General features: G+C 44.0%; 1 protein-coding gene across 1 annotated transcript in view; it reads left to right on the top strand.

The window, feature by feature from the left end:
- Positions 1-16,471, top strand: part of LOC144668059 (26S proteasome non-ATPase regulatory subunit 11) — a 100,444-nt gene that overhangs the window by 70,376 nt on the left and 13,597 nt on the right. Inside the window, exons 11-13 of the mRNA XM_078529819.1 lie at positions 11,012-11,047; positions 13,161-13,212; positions 14,046-14,188. Coding sequence (XP_078385945.1) covers positions 11,012-11,047; positions 13,161-13,212; positions 14,046-14,188 — 231 coding nt within the window. The remainder of the gene's footprint in view (positions 1-11,011; positions 11,048-13,160; positions 13,213-14,045; positions 14,189-16,471) is intronic.

Below are 16,471 nucleotides of genomic sequence, written 5' to 3'. Positions count from 1 at the left end.
GGAGAGTTGGGGAGAGTCTACTCCAAAATTGAGTCGATTTGGTCAGTCACACCTGATCGCCACTGGCATGTAACAACATTAATGGTAGTCTCGACCATAAGTGCCCATATCAGCCCAAATATACCCACAATGCTAAAGCAAAATGCGCCGGATCAGGCAACTTTAAATGGGAACTTAATGTAGCAGATTTATGGCAGTACTGAAGATGTAAATCTGGCCTTCATATCTTCTAATATGTACAGTGTCTCTTAATAGATTTAGCACTTTTTAAAACTGGCTGGTTTAAATTCTATTTGGTAGGCATTTATGGAACTTAACCATCTGCCCCTAGCCATGCACATAACTTACCATTCCTGTAACTTAAAAAACTTGATTTTAACTAAATCTGTTCAGTGAGAGCTGCCCCAAAATCAAAGTGATGAATAGTTCAGCCATAAGGCCGGCAGTGTTAAGGGCCCTATGGTTGGCCTGTATTCTTCTGGGTTAGGAAAGGGGAAATCAGGTTGGAGTCTTTTTGCTGCTGAATATCCAGTAATCCCTACTGGAACTGTGGACATTGAGAGAGGACCAAGATTGAGCACTGCTTTGATGCTGACTTGCTGTCTGGACTCCCAGATAAGGAATGAGACAGCAAGGGAGGGATCCTTGGAAAGGCAACCCACGCTCTTCACAATGAACCTCTCTTCCTCTCACCAAGGACTGGCCCTGTGGATCTCGCCCCATTGCCGGGACCATTGAATTCCACCCAATAGGTCTACTTGGGAAGGAGTTAGATGCAGCCTATTCAGAGTTAGGAGTCTGAGGTTGCAGGCCATGAAGGGAAGTCGCCTTGAGGAGGTCATCAGTGGTAGTCCTAGAGATGATGGATTCATGTTCAGTGGTGCAGTCACGGTCCATGGAGGTGCTGGGAAGTGTTGGATAGTTAGCTTTTGGCCTCTGCTAAGTAGATAGTTGATTTGCCAGACAACAGCTGTTACCACTCTTGTCAGCAAGTTTGATGACTATGTTAGTATTGAACCTGAGAGAGAAGAGTGCAGCACGCTCAGAGCGGGACAGATTAGAGTGAGTGAGGAGATCAGAGAAATTAAGAACTGCCAGTGTGACATTATAAAGATCAAGAGCGAGTAAGAGGGCAGAGGGAGAGGACCAGATGCAGGTGAATCAGTGGAGACGGGTAAAAATGTCCATTATGCAGGGGGGCAACTCCAGGCCAAAGAATTGGGCATGGAGGCGAAGGCAACAGTAAAAGAGCTCAGCATCATGCTGAGCTCAAAATTCATTGAGGTGGCGGGCATCGGGGAATAAAACTGAGTCCTTTATTGATGACATATCTTTCAGGGTTAGAGATGGGAAGGGTGAGAGGTTAGAGAAGGATGTTATGAAAGCACAGCAAGGGATAAGATTAGAAGAAGGTATGGGGCCAGAGGGAAGTGAAGGGGAAATCTATCTGGAGGGGCCTTGCTGTCTGAGTTGCTGAAGCTTGCAATCTTTTCCACCTGAAAGGAAGGCAAGTTTTTTGTTAAACCGTTGGATGAGATGAAGAGTGAAATAAAACTGCAGACCAAGACAGCTTTGAGATGGAGTCAGTGCTGCTGAAGAGAGAGGTCAAGAGTGTGCGTGTGGTGTTGTCTAGGAAGTGTCCAGAATTGTGGGTAGATTGGAAATGCTAAGGGTGGAATTTCAGTTAGAATCCACATGGAGTAAGTCGCAGCTGGAGACACATTTGTTGAGGTATCTGAAATCGTGGGTAGATCTGAAACACAAGCGGTGGGCTTCCCAATGAAAATTGGACCTGGGTGTTTTTTTTACATGCATATGTTCTTGTGTAAAAGTTTTAGATGATGTAGGTTGATTCCATCCAGCTATTGTGGTTTGTGAAGTCAATTTTCTGCAAATACATGAATTGTATCACAAGATTTCCTATCTGGTACACAAGTTATTCACACTTATAGAACAGTGTAATGGAGGAGGTGGTGGCCCAGTGGTAATATCACTGGACAAGTAATCCAGGCTAATGCTCTGGGGGCACAGGTTCAAATCAGATTTAAATTCAATTAATTTTTAAAAAAATATCTGGAATTAAAAGCTAGCCCCAGTAATGGTGACCATGAATATACGTCGAATTGTTGTAAAAGCCCATCTGGTTCACTTATGTCCTTATGGAAGGAAATCTGCTGCCTTACCTGGTCTGGCCTAGATGTCGCTCCAGACCCACAACAATGTGGTTGACTCTTAAATGCTCTTTGAAATGGCCTAGCAAGCCACTCAGTTGTACCGAACTGCTACAGAGTCAATAAGAAATGAAACCGAGCGAGCCACCCAGCATCACCCTAGGCATCAGAAACAACAACATACTCCCAGTCCTGTTGAACCTACAAAGTCCTCCTTTCTAACATCTAGGGGCTTGTACTGAAATTGGGAGAGGTGTCCCATAGACTAATCAAGCAACAGCTTGACATAGTCATACTCACTGAATCATACCCCTACAGACAATGTCCCACGCCCTATCCGACTGGCAGGACAGATTCAGCAGAAGTGGTGGCACAATGGTATGCCAGTTGGGAGGGAGTTGCCCTGGAAGTTCTCAGCATTGACTCTGGACCCCATGGAGTCTCAAGGCATCATGTCAAATATGGGAAAGGAAACCTTGTGCTGATTACTACGCCCGCCCTCAGCTGATGAATCAGCATGAACCTGCCATTGGGAAAATGCGGGAATCCATTATTAAGTATGTAGCAGGACATTTCGAAAATCATAATGCAATCAAGCAGTGTAAACATGGTTTCATGGAAGTGAAATTCTGCTCGACAAATTTGTTAGAGTTCTTTGAGGAAGTAACCAGCAGGGTGGATAAAGGGGAACCAGTAGATGTAGTATATTTGGATTTCCAAAAGTCAATCTCTGGGGACATGGCGTTCAAATCCCACCACGGCAGCTGGTGAAATCTAAATTTGGTTAATAATTCTGGAATTATACAGCTTGTGACCATGAAACCATTGTTGATTGTCATAAAAACCCATTTGGTTCACTTATGCCCTTATGGAAGGAAATCTGCCACCCTTGCCTGGCCTATATATGATTCCAGACCCACAGCAACGTGGTTGACTCTTAAGTGCCCTCTGAAATGACCTAGCAAGCTACTTAGTTGTATCATAACTGCTACAAAGTCTCCAAAAAGGAATGAAACCAAACAAGCCACCTGGCATTGACCTAGGCATCAGAAACGACAATGGCAAACCCAGCCCTGTCAAGCTGCAAAGTCCTCCTTACTAACATCTAGGGGCTTGTGCCAAAATTGAGGGAGCTGTCCCACAGACTAGTCAAGCAACTGTCTGACGTAGTCATACTCACGGAATCATACCTTTCAGGCAAATGTCCCAGACATCACCATCCCTGGGTATGTCCTGTCTCACTGTCAGGACAGATCCACCAGAGATGGTGGCACAGTGGTATACATTCAGGAGGGAGTTGCCCTAGAAATCCTCAATATTGACATTGGATCCCATGAAGCCTCATGGCATCAGGTCAAACATGGGCAAGGAAATCTTTTGCTAATTACCACTTGGCGCACCCCCAATTCCCACCCTCACCCCTTCCTCATCTGATGAATTGGTGCTTTTCTATATGGAAGAAGCACTGAGGGTGGCAAGGGCTCAATGTACTCTGGATGGGGTACTTCAATGACTATCACTGGCTCAAAAGTACCACAACTGATGGAGCTGGCTGAGTTCTGAAGGACATAGCTGTTAGACTGCGTCTACAGCAGGTGGTGAGGGAACTAACGAGGGAAAAACCTACTTTACCTCATTCTCACCAATCTACCTGTCACAGATGCAACAGTCCATGACAAGTGTTGGTAGGAGTGACCACCACACAGCCCTTGTGGAGACAAAGTCCAGTCTTCACATTGAGGCTACCGCCCGTCATGTTGTGGCACTAGCACCATGCTAAATGGGATAGATTTAGAACAGATCTAACAACTGAAAACTGGGCATCCATGAGGTTCAGTGGGCCATCAGCAGCAGCAGCGGAATTTTATTCAACAATAATCTGTAACCTCAAGGCCTGGCATACCCCTTACTCTACCATTACCATCAAGCCAGCAAATCCACCCTGGTTCAATGAAGAGTGCAGGTGAGCATGCAAGGACCAGCACGAGACACCTTAAAAAATGAAGGGTCAACCTGGGGAAGCTACACCAAAAGATCACTTGCATTCCAAGCAGCAGAAACAGCACACGATAGTCAGATCCAACAACCAACAGATCAGATCAAAGCTCTGCAGTCCTGCCACATTCAGTAGTAAACGCTGGAGGACAATTAAACAACTAACTGGAAGAAGAGGCTCCACAAATATCCCCATCCTCAAGGAAGGGGGAGACGAGCACATCAGTGCAAAAGATAAGGCTGAAGCATTTGCAACAATATTCTGCCAATTCAACTCTCTCCACGTGATATCAAGAAACAGCTGAATATTGCAAGGTTATGGGCCCTGACCACATTCTGGCAGTCATACTCATGACTTACCCATGCCCCTGGCTGAGCTGTTCAGTACAGTTGTAACATTGGCAACTACCTGACAATATGAAAGATTGCCCAGTCCACTAAAAGCAGGATAAATGTGACCAAGCCAATTACCGCCCCATCAGTCTAGTCTCGATCATCGGCTAAGTGATGGAAGGTGTCATTGACAGCGCTATCAAGCAGCGCTTACACAGCAATATCACGCTTACCGATGCTCAGTTTGGGTTCTGCTGGGACCACTCAGCTTCTGACATAATTAAAGCCTTGGACGAAACTTGGACAAAAGAGCTGAATTCAAGATGTGAGATGAGAGTGACATCCCTTGCCATCAAGGCACCATTTGACTGAGTGTGGCATCAAGGACCTCAAGCAAAACTAAGTCAACGGAAGTTGGGAAAACTCTGTTGATTGGAGTCATACCTAGCCCAAAGGAAGATGGTTATGGTTGTTGGTCAGCCATCTCAATCCCAAGACCTCGCTGCAGGAGTTCCTCAGCGCAGTGCCCTAGGTCAACCATCATCAATGGCCTTCCCTCCATCATAAGGCCAGAAGTGGGGATGTTCGTTGATGGTAGCACGATTGTCACCATTCGTGACTCCTCGAATACTGGAGCGGTCTTGTGTCCATATGCAGCAAGACCTGGACAGCACTCGGGCTTTAGCTGATGAGTGGCAAGCAACATTCATACTGTACAAATGCCATGCAATGACTATCTCCAACAAGAGAGAATCTAACTATCTCCCATTGACATTTAGTGGTATTTGCATTGCTGAATCCCCCACTATCAACCTCCTGGGGGCTACCAATGACCAAAAACTGAACTAGACCAGCCATATAAATACTGTGGCTACAAGAGCAGGTCAGAGGCCGGGAATTCGGCAGAGAGTAACTCACCACCTGACTCCCAAAGCCTGTCTACCATCTACAAGGCACAAGTCAGGAGTGTGATAGAATACTCTCCGCTTGCCTGGATCAGTGCCACTGCAACAACACTCAGGAAGTTCAACACCATCCAGGATAAAGCAGCCTGCTTGATTGGTGCCCCATCCACCGCCTTCAGCATTCATTCCCTCTCTCACTGATGCCCAGTGGCAGCAGTGTATACCATCTACAAGATGCACTGCAGCAATTCACCAAGGCTCCTTCATCAGCACCTCCCAAACCCGTGACCTCTACCACCTAGAAGGATAAGGGCAGCAGATGTATGGAAATACCAGCAAGTTCTCCTCCAAGTCACACACCATCCTGAGTTGGAACTGTATCACCGTTCCTTCACTGTCACTGGATCAAAATCCTGGAACTCCCTTCCTAACAGCACTGTGGTTGTACCTATATTGCATGGACTGCAGTAGCTCAAGAAGGCAGCACGCTATCACCTTCTCGGGGCATTTAGGGTGGGCAATAAATGCTGACCTGCCCAGTGACGCCCACATTCCATGAATGAATTTTTAAAAATCCCCTCCAGCTGACCAATAACCCAAATATGGTCATGGCTAGTGTATTCCAGGTGGGTGGTTTTGGTTTGATTAGGTTATAGCTGGGATGCATTCCTTTCTCAGCGAGAGTTCATTGTCTGAGCTGAATACATCTAATGCGCCGTCCAGACCATCCAGATGATGGTCTGGATGTTCTGTGTATGGGTTAGCAGATGATCCCATTCACAGTCCTTCACAGTAATTGGTTCTGGGATTTTCCGGATAGTTTGGCTCCACTTAATGGGTTTAGATTCATCAGGTACAGTGATGCAAGTTTTAAGCCATTTTAGAAGCTGCAGTTTTAAGTCACTGGAATGTGGTTTCCGTATTTTTTATAGTCCAACCATTGGTCTCTGCAGTAAATTCATAAAGTCATATTCTTATAAAGCGCAGGGGAGGCAATGGTGTAGTGGTATTATTGCTGGACTAGTAATCCAGAGACCCAGGGTAATGTTCTGGGGACCTGGGTTCAAACCCCGCCACAGCAGATAGAGGAATTTGAATTCAATAAAAATCTGGAATTAAAATGTCTAATGATGACCATTGTCGATTGTTGTAAAAACCCATCTGGTTCACTAATGTCCTTTGGAGAAGGAAATCTGTCCTTTCCTGGTCTGGCCTACATATGACTCCAGATCCAGAGCAATGAGGTTGACTCTTAAATGCCCTCTGAAATGGCTGAATAAGCCACTCAGATGTATCAAATAGCTTCAAAGTCTCAAAAAAGGAATGAAACCAGACCTAGGCACCAGAAACGACAACGGCAAATTCAGCCCTGTCGACCCTGCAAAGTCCTCCTCACTTACATCTGGGGGCTAGTGCCAAAATTGGGAGAGCTGTCTCATAGATTAGTCAAGCAACAGCCTGACATTGGCATCCTGACTGAATCATGTCTTACAGATAATGTCCCAGACGCCACCATCACCATCGCACAGTGGTATACAGTCGGGAGGGAGTTGCCCTGGCAGTCCTCAACATCGACTCTGGACGCTATGAAGTGTTATGGCATCAGGTCAAACATGGGCAAGGAAACCTCCTGATTACCATGTACTACCCTCCTTCAGCTGATGAATCAGTGCTTCTCCATGTTGGAGGAAGCACTGAGGGCGGCAAGGGCACAGAATGTACTCTGGGTGAGGAACTTCAATGCCCATCACCAAGAGTGGTTCAATAGCACCACCACTGACCAAGCTGGCATATTCCTAAAGGACATCGCTGCTAGACTAGGTCTGCGTCAGGTGGTGAGGGAACCAGCAAGAGGGAAAAACATACTTAACCTCATCCTCACCAACCTGCCTGTCACAGATGCATCTGTCCATGACAGTACCTGTAGGAGTAACCGCTTTCGCATTGAGGATAACCTTCATTGTGTTGTGTGGCACTACCACTGTGCTAAATGGGATATATTTCGAACAGATCTAGCAACTCAAGACTGGGCACCCATGAGGCGCTGTGGACCATCAGTAGCTGCAGAATTGTACTCGAATACAATCTGTAATCTCACGACCTGGCATATTCCCACTCTACCATTACCATCAAACCAGGGGATCAATCCTGGTTCAATGAAGAGTGCAGGAGCGCATGCCAGGAGCAGCTCCAGGCATACCTCAAAATGAGATGCCAACCTGGGTGAAGCGAGAACATAGGACTACTTGCGTGCCAAACAGCATAAGCAGCAAATGACATAGCTGAGCGAGCCCACAACTAACGGATCAGATCTAAGCTTTGCAGCCCTGCCCAATCCAGTCGTGAATGGTGGTGGACAATTAAACAACTCACTGGAGGAGGGGGCTCCACAAATATCCCCATCCTCAATGATGGAGGAGCCCAGCACATCAGTGCAAAAGATAAGGCTGAAGCATTTGCTACAATCTTCAGCCAGAAGTGCCGAGTGGATGATCCATCTCGGCCTCCTCAGGAGATACACAGCATCACAGATGCCAGTCTTCGATCAATTCGATTCACTCCACGTGATATCAAGAAACGGCTGAAAGCACTGGATAGCGCAAAGGCTATGGGCCCTGACAATATTGAGGCAATAGTACTAAAGACGTGTGCTCCAGAACTTGCCGCGCCCATAGCCAAGCTGTTCCATTATAGCTACAATTTTGGCATCTACTTGGCTATGTGGAAAATTGCCCAGGTATGCCCTGCACACAAATAGGACAAATCCAACCCAATCAATTACTGCCCCATCAGTCTACCCCCCATCATCAGTTAAGTAATGGAAGAGACCATCAACAGCACTATCAAGCGGTACTTGCTTAGGAATAACCTGCTTGCTGACGCCCAGTTTGGGTTGCATCAGGGTCACTCAGCTCCTGACCTCATTGCAGCCTTGGTTCAGACATGGACAAAAGAGCTGAACTCCTGAGGTGAGGTGAGAGTGACCGCCCTTGACATTAAGGCCGCATTTGACCAAGTGTGGCATCAAGGAGCCCTAACAAAGCTGGAGTCAATGGGAATCGATTGGGGTTTGGGGGGGAACTCTCCACTGGCTGGAGTCATACCTAGCAGAAAGGAAGGTGGTTGTGGTTGTTGGAGGGTCAGCCATCTCAGCTCCAGGGCATCACTGCAGGAGTTCCTCAGGATAGTATCCTCGGCCCAACCATCTTCAGCTGCTTCATCAGTGACCTTCCATCATAAGGTCAGAAGTAGGGGTGTTTGCTGATTGCACAATGATCACCATTTGAGACTCCTCAGATACTGAAGCAGTCCATGTGCAAATGCAGCAAGACCTGGACAATATCTGGGCTTGGGCTGACAAGTGGCAAGTAATATTCACACCACACAAGTGCCAGGCAATGACCATCTCAAGCAAGGGAAAAATCTAACCATCACCCCTTGTTCAATGGCATTAGCAATGCTGAATCCATCACTATCAACATCCTGAGGGTTGCCATTGACCAGAAACTGAACTGCACTAGCCATATAAATACTGTAGTTACAAGAGCAAGTCAGAGGCTAGGAATCATGCAACGAGTAACTCAGCACCTGGCTCCCCAAAGCCTGTCCACCATCTACAAGGCACAAGTCAGGAGTGTGATGGAATACTCCCCACTTGACTGGATGAGTGCAGCTCCCACAACACTCAAGCTTGACATCATCCAGGATAAAGCAGCCCGCTTGATTGGCACCACATCCACAAACATGCACTCCCTCCACCACGGACACACAGCAGTATGTACCATCTACAAGATGCAGTGCAGGAATTCATCAAGGCTCCTTCGACAGCACTTTCCAAACCCACGAACACTACCATCTAGAAGGGCAAGGGCAGCAGATAGATGGGAACACCACCACTTGGAAGTTCCCCTCCAAGTTACTCACCATCCTGACTTTGAAATATATCACCATTCTTTCACTGTTGTAGGGTCAAAATCCTGGAACTCCCTCCCTAACAGCAGTGCGGGTGTACCTACACCACATGGACTGCAGCGGTTCAAGAAGGCAGCTCACCACCGCCTCCTCAAGGGCAGCTAGGGATGGGCGATAAATGCTGGCCCAGCCAGCAAAGCCCATATCCCATGAATGAATAAAAATAATTGTAATACTTGACTTGCCTGGATTTGTGCAGCTCAACAAAGCAGCCTGCTTGATTGGCGCTGCATCCACCACCTTAAAGACTCACCCCCTCTACCACTGACAGTAGTGGCAGCAGTGTGTACCATCTACAAGATGCACTGCAGCAATTCACCAAGGCTCCTTTGACAGCACTTTCCAAACCTGCAACTTGTACCATCGAGAAAGACAAAGACAGCAGATGCATGGGGACACTACCACCTGCAAGTTTCCCTCCAAACCACACAACATCCTGACTTGGAACCGTATGATCATGCCTTCACTCAGGTCTGATGCCAAAATGTCCCTTAAATTTTTTGCCAGGCGTTCGTCGCCCTGCCTTCATTGTAACTGCGTCAAAACTCCCATCCTGACAGCACTCTGAGTGCACCTATGTCACAAGGACTGCAGTAGTTCAAGAAGGCAACTCGCCACCACCGCAAGGGCACTTCGGGATGGACAACAAATGCTGGCCTTGCCAGCGATGCTCACATCCCGTGAAAGAATAAAAATGTCACAAAAGGAGGCCATTGGCCTATTGAGTCCATGCTGGCAGTCGACAGCAAGCTGGTCAGCCCCATTCCCCCAATCGATCCCTGTAGCCCTGCAAATTTATTTTCCTCATGTGCCCATCTAATTTCCTTCAAGAAATCATTGATCATCTCTGCTTTCACTCTCATAAACGGCGAGCTCGTAAACAGCGAGCTCACTTGCTATGTAAAAAAAATTCTTCCTCATGTCCCTCCTACATCTCTTGCCCAAAAGTTTAACTCTCTGTCCCCTTGTTACCATCAATTTTTGAGAATGGCTGTTCTTTGTCTACTTTATTTAAACCTGTCATAATCTTTACACTCCTCTACCAGATCTCTCAACCTCCTTTGTTCCAAGGAGAATAACCCCAATTTCTCCAACCTAACCTTGTAGCTGAATTCCCTCATCCCTGGAACCATTCTGGTAGATCTCCTCTGCATGCTCTCAAGGACCTTCATGTGCTTCCTAAAATGTCATGACCAGAATTGGACACATTGCTCTATTGTGGCCTAACCAGAGCTTTATTAAGGATCAGCATTACTTCCTTGCTTTGTGCTCAATACCTCTATTTATGAAGCCCATATGCTTTGCTAGCTACTCAAATTTATTGCCATGTAAGGTTGCCATTGCTTTCAGACGAACTACTGTTGTTAAATAAAGGCTTGCTGTACTGTAAATATTTAAGTTGTCATTTTTAATATCTTGTTATTATCCACTTTTATAAGTATTAAAAGTATAATTCTTTGGCAAACTCTTTTGAACATTAAGTTGAAAAATACGGTTTGCATTGTTACTTGATTGTGTTTTGAAGACCCATGCATGCCATTATGACACGTACTTGCATCTGTTTCTTTTAATCCTGACTTTTTTTAGTGGTGACTTGGAGATCGTAAAGTAAAATGTTTTTTCTTATTCTTACAGATAGAACACATAGCAAGTATTATAAAACTATCCAAGGTAAGTGATCATCATTGTTTAAGTAGGAAATACAGCATTGTGAATTTTGTTGATGTTGATCTAAATATTAAAGTCAATCTGTCTCACTTGATATCATTCACCTCAGACAGAAGATTGAGGACTGCAGCCTCAGTCCAAGATTAGAACGTGTAATCTAGGCTGAAACTTCAGTGGACTGCTGAGGGAAACATTAAACTGAAACTTGCACTGTTTTGATCTGGTGGTTCAAATGAGCATTAAGAAGGTGCCATGATGTTATTCAAATATTGTTACTTCATTGCAAAATTCATCCTTCAGCCAACACACTAAAAGTAGATTAACTGGCCATTAATTTTATTGTTACCTGTTGGGAGGCCTTGCTGTTAGTAAAATGACTGCCATGTTTTCCATATGTACACTACTTCAAAGTAATTAATTTGGCTTGCATATGCTTAAAGGCATTTGAAAAGGCACTATAAAAATGCAAGTTCATTTTGGAAGCCTGCTTGACACTCTTCTATAACAGTGCCTTAAGTAATCTTATTGAGTTGTTGCTAAAACTAAATGAACCCAAATTGAAGCATTCTTTTTGAGTTCCCTGGTGCTTGACTCAATGTAGTAAATGAGTAGCTGAGCCTTTTAGACCAAGAAGGTCCCATGTAATCCTCCTCTTGCTTAATGAGTTGATCTTGGCCAAAGTGCTACAAGTAGCTTCACTGTTTTTGCTTAAGGAGGGCAATTTGGGCAGCATTCCTGTCCTTTAATTTTATCCCATCCAGCGCCACACCACCACCCCCACCCCCACACCCGGCCTTCCCCACAACTCCCAGCCCCATCAAAGTTCTCCTAATGGTGTAGCTTGACAATATTATAAATGTTAAACTTAAGAATAATGGACTCTGGAGCTGCTTCCCAGTAAGGAATTAACACCACAAAGAAGAGACAAATTTGGGGATTAAAACTGCGCTATCGTGCAGTTACTACAACTGATTATCTTTCACAGCAACTGGATTGGGTTAACTTGCCACCTTCTATAATTGTTTTCTCAAATATTTGAATCTGCACATTCTGTAACAAAGCGAGATCCAAATTAATGAAGCAAGAGAATTATTTACAATATTTTTGACTCCCTATTGTAATCTGTTTTCTGAAAGGTTTCTAGATAGATACAATAAAACTACAAAAGTTTCAACATTTAATTGGCATCCTTCACTTTGGTGAGAAACAACTTTTAAAAATAAAACCGGGTTATCTCCTTGCTCTAGAACTGAAGGTCTTATTTTTGATTCTTTTTCTCCAGGAAAAACAGTAACTTTTATAAAAAGCAGTTTTATTTTTAGTCATGCTATGTGGCAGCTGGCTTCATAAGCATACTGCACTGTGTTTCAAAGCCAAGCAAATGAAATTTGCCTTTGCCTCCCAGCACCTTTGTTGCTTAGTGCTCCCACTGGAGCAATGAGGGTATTCTGAGTTGGGAATGAATTACAAGACATTTTTTGTTGCTAAATTAATTTCACAGTAGTTGACAGCTGATCAGAGTACAGATGTTTGGCCTCATAATATGTATTGCTTCAATAAGTGACCTCATGTGGTTAAGTCCCAAGTGGTTCTGATTTATAAAACTCAATGGCACCCTTGTAGAGCTCGCATTTTCACTCAGGCCTTTGATCTGCTTAGGTGCTTATTTGAGGGTAGAGTGAAGATGGACTGTGCCCCTCTATTTCTGCCTGTTTATGAAATTGAGCAAGGTTCACAGCTGGTTTGATGGTGTAGTTGAGATCTGGGAATCCATAATGGGGAAATGTTTTGTTTCGAATAACTTAAAGTCTATATCCATCCATGGGGTTGATGGTTGAAAACTGTTTCCTAAGTGCAACTGAAATGCTGAGATCTTAACAGAGCACCAAGTAAGTTGATAGGAGTTTATTTATCTAGAAACCTGCTAAGCTTCCCAATCAGTTATCTGGCTCCTTGAAAGTTTTATTTGACTGAATTTGAAATATCATCAGCTCTCGCTCAGCCAAGATGGCAAAACCTAGGGAATTTTGCCCTAGATAATTCTACCGAAGTGAGATATCTTCAGCTCAGCAACTGTGAAATGCAATTTGGAGTTAACATTGTCCTGTAATTCCAGGGTGATGTGGAAAGAAAACTCTCTCAGATGATCTTGGACAAGAAGTTTCATGGTAAGCATTGAACAGTTTCTACATTGAACACAGGAGAAACTACAACAAAGTTAAAATCATACCCAGCTCTGACATGCACAATAACTGAACCAGTGAATAACAAAAAAAGAATTTTCCATGTAATCGGTTTAACTACATAGCCTAGTCATGGTTGCAATTGCAATTTTAAATCTTGACTATGCAATATCTTTAAGGGCTAACATTTTTGTCAAGAGTTACCTTTGTCTCTTTTTTTTAGTTCTCCTTAATAATTCATCTCTCAAGACAGGTATGATTTTAAACTTTGATCACATCTCTTGTTCCAAATAACTTTTTACCTGTTCCAGATGGGACTGAAATATTAGCTACAAGTGGCATTTTTGTTCCAGTATGCAGTTCCGTACTGCATGTCCTTGGTGTGACACAGTTCTCCTTTTAACTGCAGAGTAAGAAATACCATGCAGAAATTAGCATTGTGTACCAGGTTTAAAAATATGTTAAATGGGTGACTGCTTTTAATTTGTCACTTTTAACCCTTTGCAGATTAGGATACAGTATTTTAAGCTATTAAAATAACCACCTGATCTATGATCACTAGGACTGGATAAATTGTCTTGAAGATTTGTTGGCATCTGAATAACCAGCCCCCATCAGTATTTTGCATCCAGTAACTTTGCTGTTCTCAGTTATATAACTTCACACTGGATATTGGTTTCCAGTATTGGATTGATTTTTTTTTTAGATTTAAAAAATGTGTGGTAATCTAGCAGGGGAGCTAGAAGAAAAAAAATATTTCTAGCCAGTTATATTGCAGATTATATTTATGTTTTTTGTTGTATTTACTTTTACTTCAGGTATTTTAGACCAAGGCGAGGGGGTCCTGATTGTGTTTGATGAGCCTCCAGTAGACAAAACATATGAAACTGCGCTTGAAACAATCCAGAATATGAGTAAAGTAGTGGACTCGCTCTACAACAAGGCAAAAAAACTAACATAGGTAGGTGTAATATAATGCGAGGGACAGAATCGTTTTTTACTATCCTTTTCAGGTGTAGCTGACGTATGTGTGGTATCCAGCTGATATCTATGGTCCTTCATACTTGAGAGGGTAATGTATTATTCATATGCAAATATGGTTTCATTCCATGAAATTGGACATCATGCAATGTTTTCTGTACTTGCAACTTGTACAGCTGCCTGGCGAAGCAGGAGTCCAATAAACAACTAGACATGTGAGCCTGTTATACCTGATATTTTTAATTTAAAGACCAAACTAGGACAGAAGACTAAATGGGTACCTTTCACAGTTGCATTTAGGAGCCACAGTAGAATTCAAAGGGATCACTCTACTTCTGCCATTTTCCTAATGTGTTCACCTGGTGAACAAAGCATCTTTCATGCAGGGTGAGATTAGTTTGCACTTGCTCTGTCTCGCTCAAATTCGAACATGTTCTTTCCCCTCTCCTAGCAAGTTGGGATAGCAATCTTAATCGATTAACTTAGTCTCCTTGTCACAACCCCAGTAATCAACATTTATAATATGTTAGAAATCTATTGTCTGAACCTGTTTTATGTCTAATTATTAAATTTTTAATTCCTGTATCTACATTTTACAATAACTTGTCATACTCTAATTATACCCAGCTGCCTGCGGAAACAGTGCATGATTTAATTCTTTCTGCACTCTGTCCAACTATCCACCTCTCACTTGGCTTTGACGCCCCATGTGCAACACTGGGAAATTGGTTAATATTTTTTAAATCTTACAGAAGCGCACACTTCTATTAGCAATTCCTATGTCTGTATTTATATTGGAAGCTGTGTGTGTAAATTTGTCATGCCGGAGCTACACGTTCCTACCAGTGGCAACAGTGTTTTCGCCTCAGTTTGGTGTCTGCCAGCTCCTTCACCTGTACTGCAGAGAAAATCCTACTCCTATCGGCACTTAATTTGCTTCCTCGGTTGCTGAGCATTTTGCTGTCTTAACTGGGGACAGAATGAATAATTTTAAAATAGGGACTGAATTACCCCTCTGTGTAATTGAAATAAAGTTGAAGCTGACTTCCTAGCCTGCAGACAAACTAAAGCCTGTCATCTAGACCTACTTCATTTGGAGACTAAAATACAAGCAAAATATTGTGGATGCTGAACTTTTGAAATATAAACAGAAAATGCTAGAACTGCTGAGCAGGTCTGGCAGCACCTGTGGAGAGAGAAACATTGTGTTTCGAGTCATGTATGACTGTTCAGAACAGAAGGAAGGTAAAAATTTGATGAGTTTTATACTGTTGAAAGGGGGAGAAAAAGGCAACGTCTGGGGTAGGGGAGAGAGCAGGAGAGATTAAATGATAGATGTTATGGGACAAAAGGCAAAGGGAGTGATAATAACTGTAGTAAAGAATCAAAACATTTGCCCAAAGTGAGTCTGAATGGCAGAATAATGAACAGCTCTGTCCTGAAAGCAAAAATCTGAAAAATAAAATTCAGATCAGCACATGGCAAAGAAAAAGAAGCAAAGTGTGGGAGACTGTTCCTGTTCTGAAATTGATGTACTCGACGTTGAGCCCAGGAGACTCCAAAATGCCTAATCAGAAGATGAGTTGCTGTTCCTCAAGCTTGCATTGAGCTTCACTGGAGCACTGTAGTAGGCCAATGACAGAAATGTGAGCGTGAGAGCAAGGTGTTGAGTTAAAATGGCAAACAACTGGAAGCTTGGGATCAAGATTGCGGATTGAGCGGAAATATTCCACAAAGCAGTCACCCAATATGCGTTTGGCCTTCCTATTGTAGAGGAGACCACATTGTGAGCAGTGAATATAGCATGGAGTGCAGTGGTTCAAGAAGGCAGCTCACCACCACCTAGGGCAATTAGAGATGGGTAATAAATGCTGGCCTTGCCAGCCACCCCCACGTCCCATGAACGAATAAAAAAAAAAGCTAAATTTAAGGAAGTACAAGTAAACCACTGCTCACCTGGAAGTGTTTGGAGCCTGAGACAGTGAGGAAAAAGGAGGTAAAGAGTAGGTGTTACATCTCCTGCAAGTACACGTGAGAGTGCTGTGGGAAGGGACGAGGGTGATTGAGGAGTGAACCAGGGTGTTGCCAAGGGAATGTTCCCCTTGGAATGTTGACGGAGGGGGGAGGGGGGGGTGTTTAGTGAAGGCATCATGCTGATTGTGGCAGAAATGGCAGAGGATGATCCTTTACATGTGGAAGCTGGTGGGGTGGACAAGGGGAACCCTATTGCAGTTCTGCAAGGGGAGGGGAAGAGGTGAGAGCA

This window comes from Cetorhinus maximus, chromosome 25 (genome assembly GCF_964194155.1).
Source record: "Cetorhinus maximus chromosome 25, sCetMax3.hap1.1, whole genome shotgun sequence".
Taxonomy (NCBI): domain Eukaryota; kingdom Metazoa; phylum Chordata; class Chondrichthyes; order Lamniformes; family Cetorhinidae; genus Cetorhinus; species Cetorhinus maximus.
Note: the sequence above shows the minus strand (reverse complement) of the source record. Positions and strands in the feature narration are given on the sequence as shown.